A 13650-nucleotide genomic window follows, 5' to 3' on the forward strand; every position below is an offset into this window, starting at 1 on the left:
CTACTCCCCCGCCAGATGCAGATCATACTCACCGCCGCTGAAGCACCGCCCCGCTCGTGTGCCCTGCTCTGCCCGGATCCATAGTTCTCCAGGCTGCAGCTGCTCCCGCCCGCCCCTCCAGGCTTCCATCCGCCCTGCTGCCTCCAACTTGCTCCACACGGAGCATACTCAGGGCCGCCAAGAGAAATCCTGGGCCCCGGTACAACAACTTCCTGGGGCCCCCACGGACGGAGCTCCCGCACACTCTGCGGACCCGTTGTTACGCCACTGCTTCCAAGGTGGATACACGTACAAAAATTTACACTGTAATGCCTATTACACCCATTACATATTATACCACATGCCATAATGCTCATTACACGCTATGCCACACACCAAAATGCTCATTGCATATTAAGGGGTTAACATTCTCTGCCAGGGATTAACCTGTCTGCCCTGATTTACATGCTCTGCTAGGGGTTAACATGCTCGTTGCAAAGGATTTACACATACCCTCCAACATGGCCCATTCCATTAGTTACAAAATGCTCTGTTCCTGGACTTCCCTGCCAGTGGCAGTTACAGATGTGAGCCTGCAGCACAGTCCAATATTCAAAAAGGGGGGGTCATACAGTATATACTGCCACCCCAAGCATCACTGTCCTGGACTCACTGGCAGTTGATGTGACTGCCCCTCTTTGAATTTTGGACTGTGCTGGAGTCCAACCTCTGTAACTACCACTGGCAGGGAAGTCCAGGATCAGAGTATTTTGTACCTAATGGAATTGGGGGTACTTGCCACCAAATAAAAAAAAACCTGTGTGTCCAGACCAGGGCCCCCCTGACAGGCCCGGACCCGGGTAAATTGTACCTGCTCCCCCCCTCTCTCGGCACCCCTGGGCATACTGTACACTGGCCACCAATGCTATTAGCCAGTAATATATACATTGCTGGCACAGGCCAGCAATGTATATATTACTGGCACCACTACCCACCAATGAATATTTATATATTGGCCAGTAATAATATATACATTGAGTGTGTATGGGCCTTTACCCTTATGTCTTAGAGCAGTGGTTCCCAACCTTTTTTCTCTCCCGTACCCCTTGATTCGGCTTTTCATTTATAAGTACCCCTCCTCTCAATTTTGAAATTTCCACAGTACTTATGAGTGGAAGTGAGCGGTATGCGTGTCCTAATATTAAGGAGTAGCCGTGGACTAGTATATGGTCAGGAATCAGGTCCGTCTTTGTCTGGCCGCTGGCTGTGTATTGTCTCCAGAGTTCCGCTAACGCCTGTAGGATTAATGCTTCTTCCACCCATGTCAGTGTGGGGCAGATGTTCACAGGTAGCTCTCAGTGAATTGCTGGTTGGGCAAAAGCACCCGGAGACACTGATGATGCTGCAGATGGAACTGGAAATGACACAACGTGGCTTGTTTCCATGTCAATGGTAGACTTCTTTTGCCATTGGGAGACTTTTTCTTCTTCCGCCATTACCAATATTATTTCCAAGTACCCCCAACTGGTCTGCAGAGTACCCCCAGGGGTACTAGTACCCCAGGTTGGGAACCACTGTGGTAGGGCATGAAATACCACCTGTCACCACATGTTGTGTCAACATGAACACCAAAACGTACCATCACGTCCCCCCGCATGGTTCGCTGCGCTCGGCACACTACTTTATCCTCCCACCACACCCTAGTGGATGGTAGGGCATGAAATACCGCCTGTCGGCACGTCGGCTCACAAAAAAAGGTAAAAAAAACCCTATGTCGACCTAATGACCTTGTCGACCGAATGACCCTGTCGACCTAACCCTTGTTGACCTAAAGTCTTGTTGACCTTACTACATGTCGACCTAAAGTCATGTTGACCTATGTGCATGTCGACCTAGTTATGTCGACCACTTGGTGGTGACCCAATGACCGTATCCCTCCCCAGCACCTCCATCTTGTCTACACCATGCCCCCACCCCCACACCTCACAGCTCGCTGCCTACATTGCCTCCAAATCACCACGGTTTCATTCCCAAATCAGTGGCATCTTCCCATGATACGCAACGCTCTGCAGTGTCTGCAATGTCACAGAGTATTACATCCCGTCTGCCAGCCAATTATGCCACAGAATGCTGCTTAACCCTTCAAATAACAAACTGAAATGAAAATAATTGGTCTTATATGTGACACTGAGTGAATATAAATCCTCCCAACTCGCTGTACGCACCGGATAGTGGTGGCGTTACTGCCATATATTGGGGGGTGAAGGTAACATATGGGGGGCCACATAAGTTTAATCACTTTGCAATAAGTGCCCGGTAGATGAAGGATTCTTAGGCCAAGTAGCTCCTGAGGCACCAAGATGATAAATGGTTTGTCGTTAGCGGTTTGGCTTCCTGTTTGCGCCCTTTGGGGACTGGCTGGCGTTGTGATATTGTGATGTGTACTGAGCGTTGTTTGTATGCTGCTTATAGCTGAGAGGGGAACAGAGGAGGGGACCTGTCTGACAGGTAGGTGCCGAAATCAGGAGCTTTGTACCTGGAGGGGTCCAGTATCACCCATCTATCTTCTTATACCGGGCAGATGCTGTGCGGGCAGGTACAACCCATACATTATACACCCAGGTGTCTCCCTAATTATAGTAAATGTGTAACAGAGGCATGGAATTGTAATACAGGTCAAAAGGTCGACATGGCTTTAGGATGACAGTGTCATTAGGTCGAAACAAGCATTAGGTCGATATGAGGAAGGTAGACAGCAAAATGTTGACATGGGGTTTTCACAGTTTTTCACAGAACTGCACATGCCATGCTTCGGGCACATGTCGGCTAAAAAAAAAAGTGAAAAACCCATGTCGACCTTTTGACTTTTGACCTTCCCCATGTCAACCAAATGCTTGTATCCAAACTAAAGCCATGTCGACCTTTTGAGGGTGTCGATGCTGTTGTCATGTCAAACTTTCAGTATTCTCTACCTTTTCATCCTGTTGACCAATTGGTGTCACCCTATTGGCTGTCTGTCTTTTACTGTCGATCTGGATGGAATCTTACAAATGAAACGGTGTGTGCTCAATAGATTGATCACTGTTGGTCGACAGCAGAAGGCTGACACGTGAAAAAGGTCATTGGGTCGACATGCATAAAGGTCGACATGTATTTTTCATGATTTTTTTCCTGTTTAAACCAACTTGTTCATACGTTACCATCCCAGTGGGCATAGAGTGGGAATATAATACTGTGCTGAGCGCAGCGAGCCGTGACGACACACTAACACCGTGTCCATGTCCACAGATGTCGACATAGACACCAAAAACCCAGAGAAACTCATATTGACCTTTTTCCATGTTGACCTTTTGCCTGTGTAGATCTTTCCCAATGTCGACCTAACATGTTAACCTTTTTATGTGTCGATCATCTGCCTGTCGACCAATAGTGATCGACCTATTGACTGTCAACACTCAATGAAACATTGCACACTATGAGGAGGGTGCAGTGCGTGCCATTGTCACAGTCACGTGGGGGATTGCCGGGCGTATTCGGGGCCTAACGTTCCCCCTTTGCTGCCCCCGGAGCACAAATGCAGCTTCTCTACAATTGTAGCTTTCATTGCGAATAAGTTGCCATTAGATGTTGATGAAAGTCAACAGCACCACCTACAGGAAATGTGAAGTACTGCGCCTAAAGGTAATCAGAAACTATTTGAATTGTCTCATTTCATAGGCTAGAACAGGGATCCTCAAAGTCAGTCCTCAGGACCCCACACACCCGGCAGGTGCACAGGTGCATTCACTTCTCACTGACACATTTTAAAAGATTTAAAAGACCCACGGGTGGAGCTAATTATTTCACTTGTGATTCTGCGAGGAGACCCGCAAAACATGCACTGTGTGGGGTCCTGAGGACCGAGTTTGAGAACCTGTGGGCTAGAACCATATCGTAGAAATCAGTCAATAGGGTCAAAAGGTCGACACAATAAAGATAGACACATGCAAAGGTTTTATATGAGTTTTTCAGGATATTCTTTTAAAACTGCCTTGAGCTTTCTTCACCATCCATGTCGGCACAGAGGGAGAACCTGTCGACCTTTTGGGGTAGGCCGATTGACTGTTGACCTAAACACAGCTCCGACCTGAGAATAATCCCGACTGGAGCTGCGGTGGAAAGTGGCCGGTCCCGGGTCTGACCCAGTTTGGAACTGAAATTGTTACCATATACCCTGTAGCAGTGGCAAATCCAGGGGGTGGGGGGAGGGAGCAGCACCGGCTGCTCATTACCATGAATTGTGCAGAAGAACAATGAGGAATATGGCCAGCGACATTATGTATTTTTACTGTTCCTTCATGGGCAGAAAAAAGAAAGCTGCCACTATGTGTCGCTGGGAGGATATTAACCTTCTCCGCCAAGCTTACAAACATTTAATTAAGTTCCTGATCTCTGCGAGGAGACGGAACACTGGATGACATTTTTGACATTTAAAAAGAACTTTGAGGTCTGAAAAGCTGAAGAACAAAAGGGTAAATATCAGATGATAAGAAATAGCAAAGAGAAGATCTCAGACATTATTCTATAATTGGCTCCTCTGCGGAGGGGCCGGGCCTTGGAAGTCTGCGAGCGGGCTGTTCTGGACACGGCAGAAGACGGTGGCCCTCCTCCCAGCTGTGCCCTTCTGTGTGGGTGGTGGGGTGAGAGCTATCATCTGGCCGATAAGTGTCCTTCATCATTATAATACCAAACACACAAAAAATAAAGCGGTTCTTCAAATAGACGCGATCACAAACAATATTGTATGATACTGTCCTTACACGGGAGGAACAGGGAGAAGAGGATAACACAATATATAATCACTCCGATATCTCTGTGTGTGAGGAGCGCTGAGGTTCTTAAGGCCCCCATACACTATGCGATTTTCGGCCGATTTCGGTCCTTTGGGCCGATAAATCGGGTGAAATTGGCCCAAAATCGCATGTGTTTGACATCTGATCTGATGCGCGGTCCCGCGCGCATCGAATCGGATCACGGCGTCGGACCTACAGAACATAAGATATATCGGAATCTGAGCCATCATGGGTGCTTTTTAGCACCCACGATGTTCAGATCCGATATATCTTTATATACAGCCCCCCTGTCTTACTAGCAGCGCCCCCCCCCCCCCGCATTGATGGCTCCCGGCGGAGGTAGTGCAGGCGGGGACCACAGGCGTCGCAGAGCAGAGACCGTCGGCGCGGCGGGAGAATAGGAAGAAATCCTATTCAAAAGACCGGGCGGCTGCTGATTGGCTGAGCTCTCAGCCAATCAGCGGCCGCCCAGTCTTTTGAATAAGATTTCTTTCTATTCTCCCGCCGCGCCAACGGTCTCTGCTCTGCGACGCCTGCTAGTAAGACGGGGGCGCTGCGGGGGACACAGATTTGGCAGTAACAGAATCGGGCAGGAAAAGCTGTCAGAGTGTCAGCAATGGAAAAAAAAAAGCCCATACAATGAATGTGTAGCCTGTGATTGGCTGAGCGCTCTCTCAGCCAGTCAGCAATTGGCTGAGAGAGCGCTCAGCCAATCACAGGCTGCCCATTCATTGTATGGGCTTTTTTTTGGTACTTGTGTACTTTCACGGCTCCAATCGCATGCCATATGTAGTGGCATGCGATGAGATGCGATTTTCCCGTGGTTTTATGCATTTTTATAAAATCGTATGCGATCGCATTGCATGCGATCGCATCGCATGCGATCGCATGCGATCTGATGCGATGTCATTTTTCACAGAAATTATGGACATGAGTTGACATCATGTAAAATGAACCCCAAATGTCATTTTTCACACTGTACCACCTCCACTATCAACGCCAACCCGAAGCGTGGCAAGCGCAGCGAGCCCGCGAGGGGCGGCGGTACGCGTCCTACGACCTTTTCATACCCCCACTATCCACGTAGGCGTGGAGTTGATAGTGTGGTGAGCGCAGCGAGCCATCGAGCCCGAAGCGTGGCAAGCGCAACGAGCCCCGCGAGGGGACGCGGATACCTTCACAGGTATCCGTGTCCCCTCGCGGGCTTCACAGGTATCCGTGTCCCCTCGCGGGCTTCACAGGTATCCGTGTCCCCTCGCGGGGCTCGCTCCACCAGTGTATGGTTATAGGCGAGTGACTGGGTCACTGCATGCCACCTCCAGTGTATGGTAACGGGCCAGTGACTGGGTCATTGCACGCTGCCTCCAGTGTAAGGTGGTGGGTGAGAGATTGGGTCATTGCACACCACCTCCAGTGTATGGTTATAGGCGAGTGACTGGGTCACTGCATGCCGCCTCCAGTGTATGGTAACGCGGGCGAGTGACTGGGTCATTACATGCCGCCTCCCGTGTATGGTAACGGGCGAGTGACTGGGTCATTACATGCTGCCTCCCGTGTATGGTGGTGGGTGAGTGACTGGGTCATTGCAAACCGCCTCCCGTGTATGGTGGTGGGTGACTGGGTCATTGCATGCCACCTCCAGTGTATGGTAACGGGCGAGTGACTGGGTCATTGCACGCTGCCTCCAGTGTATGGTAACGGGCGAGTGACTGGGTCATTGCACGCTGCCTCCAGTGTATGGTGGTGGGTGAGAGACTGGGTCATTGCACACCGCCTCCAGTGTATGGTTATAGGCGAGTGACTGGGTCACTGCACACCGCCTCCAGTGTATGGTAACCGAGTGACTGGGCCATTGCACGCTGCCTCCAGTGTATGGTTATAGCATACTTGCCTACTTCTGAAAAGTAGTTTCAGGGAGATTATGGTTGGTAGCAGAATTTTGCACAGCGCTCCATTGAGGGGCCGTGTCATGCTCCACCCAAAGGGCGTGACTACTTCCATATATGGAGAAATTGTGGAAAAAGATTGTGAACGTGGCACCTAGAAGCGTGGGTGTGTAATTTAAAATGACTTATATCCAAATGTAGATGAGCCCCACAGCAGTTAGTAAGAGCTACTATACTTGGTAAAGTGCTGTGAAATGGTGCAGATGATTTAATGTAAATGTAAAAATGTAACAGTGTAAAGGCCCCCATACATTAGGCCGACTTGTCCTAGGGACAAGTCGGACCCAATTTACCTGCGAGCCGCCCGGCAGCTCCCCGGGAGGCTCACATACAATTTGGCACTTGATGTGCCATTTTTTACATGGGATAAATCGCATGCGATTTATCCCATGTAAAAAAAAACCCCGGGGAGCTGCAGGGCGGTGAGGAGTAGTGGGGGCGGGCAGCGGCGACGGTGGTGGTGACGGCCAGCGGTGGTGGGGGTGGGCGGCGGGTGCGGTGAGCGCTGCTGACCTGGCCGGGCAGTGTACTTACACATAGCAGCAGCGGGGACGGGCAGCGCAGTGGCGGCTATTATATTTTTTAAATACTTGTCAAATGACCGGCCGCTCTCTGATTGGCTGAGAGCTTTCCGGCCAATCAGAGAGCGGCCGGTCATTTGACAAGTATTTTAAAAATATAATAGCCGCCACTGCGCTGCCCGTCCCCGCTGCTGCTATGTGTAAGTACACTGCCCGGCCAGGTCAGCAGCGCTCACCGCACCCGCCGACCGCCCCCACCACCGCCCGGCCAGGTCAGTCAGCAGCACTCGCCGGTGCTCAGGGACCCGCTGCCCCGGTGTCTGCATGCATATGCCTGTCAGGTGGCAGGCATATGCATACAGGGAGGTCGGACGTGATCGTATGTACAGACCGTCCGACCTCCCTGATCCGGTCCGATGCGCACGGGACCGCGCATCGGATCGGATCAGATATCACACACCTACGATTTTGGGCCGATTTCACCCGATTATCGGCACAAAGTGCCGAAATCGGATGAAATCGTCCCAAAATCGCATAGTGTATGGGGGCCTTAATGTGGGCTAGGTGATATGAGGGAGATTGCTAGACTAATGAGGGAGAGAGGGAGATTGCTGCTATGTCAGGGAGTCTCCCGCAGAATGCAGGAGGGGAGGTAACTATGATGTAACAGTGTAATGTGGGCTAGGTGATATGAGGGAGATTGCTAGACTAATGATGGAGAGAGAGAGATTACTGCTACTGTATGTCAGGGAGTCTCCCGCAGAATGCAGGAGGGGAGGTAACTATGATGTAACACAGTCTAATGTGGTCTAGGTGACATGAGGGAGATTTCTAGACTAATGAGGGAGAGGGAGATTGCTGCTATGTCAGGGAGTCTCCTGCAGAATACAGGAGGGGAGGTAACTATGATGTAACAGCATACCCTCCAACTGTACCGGATTTGCCGGTACAGTACCGTTTTTTAACGGTCTGTACCGGCAAATAAAACCTGTACCGAATGTACCGGTTTTTGTGCCCAAAGCCGACTCCCCCAGGCTGTCAGTGGTGCGCCAAGCACCCGACACACCCAGGCTTGCCAAGCACCCGTTCCAAAGGGTGCATTGCGGGTACCGACTCCCGGACCAGCATGTGCGGCGTCGGCATGATGTCATGACGCACACAGGGGACACAGAAGTGCAGCAGAGATAGCTGCTTTAGGCTGAGGACTCCCGGACCAGCGTGTGGCCGCGGCGCGTCATAACATCATGACGCGTCGCGCACAGGGGACAGGACCCAGGACCAGGACTCCCTGAGCGAAGAGAAAGCTGCTTCAATCAGCTATCACTGACTGCACACAGCGTGGAACACAGCGGCCGCGGGACCCGGGTCATCAGGTGCAGCCAGCGGCGGCCGGAGGCTGGAGCACATAGGTTAAACTTTTTTTTAAATTAATCTCTTCTTATTCTAGTTACGTGCTGCAGCTCAGTCCTATGACATGTGATGGCTGCTGACATATTAAATAATGCATTTATTTTCAATCTTCTGCCTACAATATTATGAATAATCTGAAATGTAAAAAAAAAGATTATTCATAAGGGTACTTATGTAGTAACTGGGCTGCCGATTTTTTGATTGTATGCCTTAAGTTAAGGCATACAATCAGATGCGATGCGATGCGATATCGCATCGCATCGCATCCGATATCGCATCCGATATCGGATGCGATGACCCGATTTTTCCATAGGAATCAATGTTAAAATGATTCCTATGGAAAAATGGGTCCTTTTCATACCCCTACTATCCAAGTGGGCATGGAGTTGGATATAAACCTGTGGCGAGCGTAGCGAGCCACCGAGCCCGAAGCGTGGCGAGCGAAGCGAGCCCCGCGAGGGGACGGTATTCGCCCCCTCGCGGGGCTCGCTTCGCTCGCCACGCTTCGGGCTCGGTGGCTCGCTACGCTCGCCACAGGTTTATATCCAACTCCATGCCCACTTGGATAGTAGGGGTATGAAAAGGACCCATTTTTCCCATTGAATTCCATGTTAAAATGGACTCAGTCCATTTTAACATTGATTCCTATGGAAAAATCGGGTCATCGCATCGCATCGCATCGCATCGAATCGCATGGTCGCATGCGATGCGATGCGATCTCCCGATCCGACCCGATTTAGAAATCGGCAGCCCAGTTACTACATAAGTACCTTCATAAGTTATTGTAGGCAGAACATTGAAAATAAATTCATTATTTAATATGCCAGCAGCCGTCACATGTCATAGGACTGAGCTGCAGCAAGTCACATTAAAGGAATTTAAGTGCTCCTAAAGTTAAGAGTATCCCCTTATTAAAAAAAAAAAAGCCCAGTACACATTTGGAATGGAGGCATGACCACACCCCCATTTACCCATGACCACGCCCCATTTACATGTGGCCACACCCCCTTTCTAAATGTGTACCGATTTCTACCCTTCAGATGTTGGAGGGTATGTAACAGTGTAATGTGGGTTAGGTGAAATGAGGGAGATTTCTAGACTAATGAGGGAGATTGCTGCTAATTCAGGGAGTCTCCTACAGAATGCAGGAGGGGAGGTACTGGGCGGTACTAGGCGAGTGACTGAGTCATTGCACACCGCCTCCAAAAACATGGCGGCGGCCGCCTCAGTAGTAGCGACACCTACAGCCAACACGTGACTGCGGAGCGTCGTACGTACGTTCCCTGAGACCAGAGGATGCTCTGCGTGTGACGCGCTGGTTGTCCCGGGTAACGGACGATTGTTTACTGGCCGGACTGAGAGATGGCGGCGCTGGGAGCGGCTGAGGAGAGGTAACCTGGGTCTCCGTAATAACGGATCATCGGTAGCTGAGGCTCCGGGCTGGGCGGGGGAGAGTGCGGGGATACCGGCTGTATGAGAATGGGGGCGCAGGGGGATAGTGCAGGGATACCAGGTGTATGAGAATGGGGGCGCTGGGGGATGGTGCAGGGATACCAGGTGTATGAGAATGGGGGCGCTGGGATACCAGGTGTATGAGAATGGGGTGCTGGGGGAGAATGCGGGGATACCGGGTGTATGAGAATGGGGGCGCTGGGTGAGTGTGCAGTGATACCAGGTGTATGAGAATGGGGGTGCTTGTGATACCAGGTGTATGAGAATGGGGGTGCTGGGGGAGAGTGCGGGGATACCGGGTGTATGAGAATCGTGGCGCTGGGGGACAGTGCGGTGATACTGGGTGTATGAGAAAGGGGGCACCGGGGGAGAGTGCGGGGATACCGGGTGTATGAGAATGGGGTGCTGGGGGATGGTGCTGGGATACCAGGTGTATGAGAATGGGGGAGCTGGGGGATAGTGTGGAGATACCAGGTGTAGGAGAATGGGGGAGCTGGGGGATAGTGTGGAGATACCGAGTGTATGAGAATGGGGCACTGGGGGATAGTGCGGTGATACTGGGTGTATGAGAAAGGGGGCACCGGGGGAGAGTGCGGGGATACCGGGTGTATGAGAATGGGGTGCTGGGGGATGGTGCTGGGATACCGGGTGTATGAGAATGGGGGAGCTGGGGGATAGTGTGGAGATATTGAGTGTATGAGAATGGGGTGGGGGTGCTGGGGGAGAGTGCGGGGATACCGGGTGTATGAGCATGGGGGCACTGGGGAGAGTGCGGGGATACCGGGTGTATGAGAATGGGGGCGCTGGGGGATAGTGCTGGGATACCAGGTGTATGAGAATGGGGGTGCTGGGGGATAGTGCTGGGATACCGAGTGTATGAGAATGGGGGTGCTGGGGGACAGTGCGGTGATACTGGGTGTATGAGAATGGGGTGCTGGGGGATGGTGCTGGGATACCAGGTGTATGAGAATGGGGGTGCTGGGGGATAGTGCTGGGATACCGGGTGTATGAGAATGGGGGTGCTGGGGGACAGTGCGGTGATACTGGGTGTATGAGAATGGGGGCACCGGGGGAGAGTGCGGGGATACCGGGTGTATGAGAATGGGGTGCTGGTGCTGGGATACCAGGTGTATGAGAATGGGGGTGCTGGGGGATAGTGCTGGGATACCGGGTGTATGAGAATGGGGGTGCTGGGGGACAGTGCGGTGATACTGGGTGTATGAGAAAGGGGGCACTGGGGGAGAGTGCGGGGATACCGGGTGTATGAGAATGGGGTGCTGGGGGATGGTGCTGGGATACCAGGTGTATGAGAATGAGGGAGCTGGGGGATAGTGTGGAGATATCGAGTGTATGAGAATGGGGGCGCTGGGGGACGGTGCTGGGATACCAGGTGTATGAGAATGAGGGAGCTGGGGGATAGTGTGGAGATATCGAGTGTATGAGAATGGGGGCGCTGGGGGACGGTGCTGGGATACCAGGTGTATGAGAATGGGGGCGTTGGGGGATGGTGCTGGGATACCGGGTGTATGAGAATGGGGGAGCTGGGGGGATAGTGCGCTGATCATTGGCTGTGTGAGAAGGGGGGTGCTGGGGTGTAGGAATACAGTTAGGGGTGCAGGGATTATGATAGTGGAGACTGATTTGGGGGATTCTCTCCACTCCAGGTGCAGCAAATGAACATGGCCTCAGCTCCAACTGGCCTAAATGCAGCTGGTGTAGGAGACCCCTTCCGGAGGATGCATGTAACTAGACCCAAGTCTGCCAAAGGTCGTACCAGGACCACCCCACAGAGCTTCCCTCACAGTGTCCAGGAGCCTTACCCATGCAGAACTTCGCCCCCTCCAAGAGTGTCGACTGTAAAGTCCTCGACCTCTCCTAGGTTAGGACAGGATGATATACAAGAGATTCTGAACCAGCTTCCCGGCAGACCGCCATCTTCCAGCCTGAACCGTTACAGAGTGCTTCCGTCCATTGGTGCATCTGGGGGTGGGAACTGTACAGAGATAGATCTGGTTACCAAAACCAGTTCCATGAAGCTGTCCCCCGAGCGACAAACCAAGTCTCTATACCGAGAGCAGAGCCAGCCTGCGTCTAGAGGGGGAGACCTCGGTTCTGGTGACAGGCCGGTCAGAACGGAGGATGCCTTATTACCTGCACAGCTGCAGGAGCCCTCTGACCAAGAGCCCAGGCTCCTTCTGGCCATCAGATGCCACTGTGGTAAGAGGTTCGAACAATCCTTTAGGCCCTCGGACACGCTGCACACCGTCCTTGCTGCTGCCGAGGAGAAGACAGGGGTACCGTATAAAGACTGCAGTGTCGAGACAATGGAAGTGCCTAGGAGGAGGTTCCCCGACCTCAATCAGACCCTACAGCAGTGCGGGATCCCTAACAAGTCAGTTCTGTGTATCCACCAGGTGGACAGAGACTGATTCGGCCATAAGGTCCTGTTGCAGGTAATACCTGTGTATCACCAGCAGTTGCTGATTGGGGAGTACAATGTATCCAGATGCTTACTATACGCCAATGCATATTACCCTGTATGATAATTAACTATATTAAAAAGGAGTTTTACATTTTGAGGTGACCATGAATCAGTAGGTTCTAGTCCCAGCAAATGGTATTAATCAGATGAGCACGTATGTGTGTTTCCTCACATTATCTTGTCCTTTGGATCCTGCATGAGACCTGGGTGTCCGATGAAATCATTAATTTGTACAGTGTTAATTACATTTATACTACGACTTTCCAGTTGCTGTCAGTGCCTAGTACAAACGTTCCCAGCGCTCACATCTCAGTATTTAGCAGTAAACCTCCCATCTACGCTTTTCCCCAAAGGTACGGACCCCCAGCCCTATACTGACATAGCACGGCGAGGGACCCATGGCTACCAGTGTCTATGTAAGAGACCAACGTCACAGATCTTCCACCCAGGGGCCCCGGTTGGGATGGTTGCTGCTTCATGTTCAGCTTTTGGAATTGGTGTGCTGTGAGATCATTTGTGTGAACTAGGAAAATAAGTTGCACTTAAATAAAAAGACTGCTTGGAAGATCAATGCTTTGTTGTACATCGTGCGTGCTGTAATCTTAGGTCCTGCCTCACAGCACAGGGGGGCGCCAGTCTGCAAGCTGCCTATATAGGAGATCCTTATCCTGGCCGCTGTGATTCTGGAGGGCAGGAATGAGCAGCAGCCTTGATTTCATCATTTGCCAGCTCTTTAGCTATTGTGGCCTTCATATCCTACTCCCCCTGTACATACACAGAACCAGCACTGACATCTTTGTGTTCTAGAACACAGCCACACTCCAGTTGGGCCATTCGGAACAATCTAGTGGTCCTCAAGGATGGATAAGAGGTTCTGAATACTGTAATCCTGCTACACACGGGGCACAGGCTGGCCTACAAACCACCAGTCCTATATCCTTAAGAAGAGCGTCTGTCCATGCACCCTTCCCACCCTGGTGACCGAATCAATAGTCACACAGGAAAATGGAAAGCTACTTTATACAATC

General features: G+C 51.5%; 1 protein-coding gene across 1 annotated transcript; it reads left to right on the forward strand.

Moving 5' to 3' along the window:
* Window positions 1-9920: 9920 nt before the first annotated feature.
* On the forward strand, window positions 9921-13193 carry UBXN10 (UBX domain protein 10). The gene is made up of 3 exons (XM_083161937.1): window positions 9921-10079; window positions 11805-12593; window positions 12976-13193. Exon 2 carries the CDS (start codon window positions 11814-11816, stop codon window positions 12567-12569), a length of 756 nt encoding a protein of 251 aa, XP_083018063.1. The 5' UTR covers window positions 9921-10079; window positions 11805-11813; the 3' UTR covers window positions 12570-12593; window positions 12976-13193.
* Window positions 13194-13650: the final 457 nt, after the last annotated feature.

This window comes from Crinia signifera, chromosome 19 (genome assembly GCF_055691185.1).
Source record: "Crinia signifera chromosome 19, ASM5569118v1, whole genome shotgun sequence".
NCBI classification, from domain to species: Eukaryota; Metazoa; Chordata; class Amphibia; order Anura; family Myobatrachidae; genus Crinia; species Crinia signifera.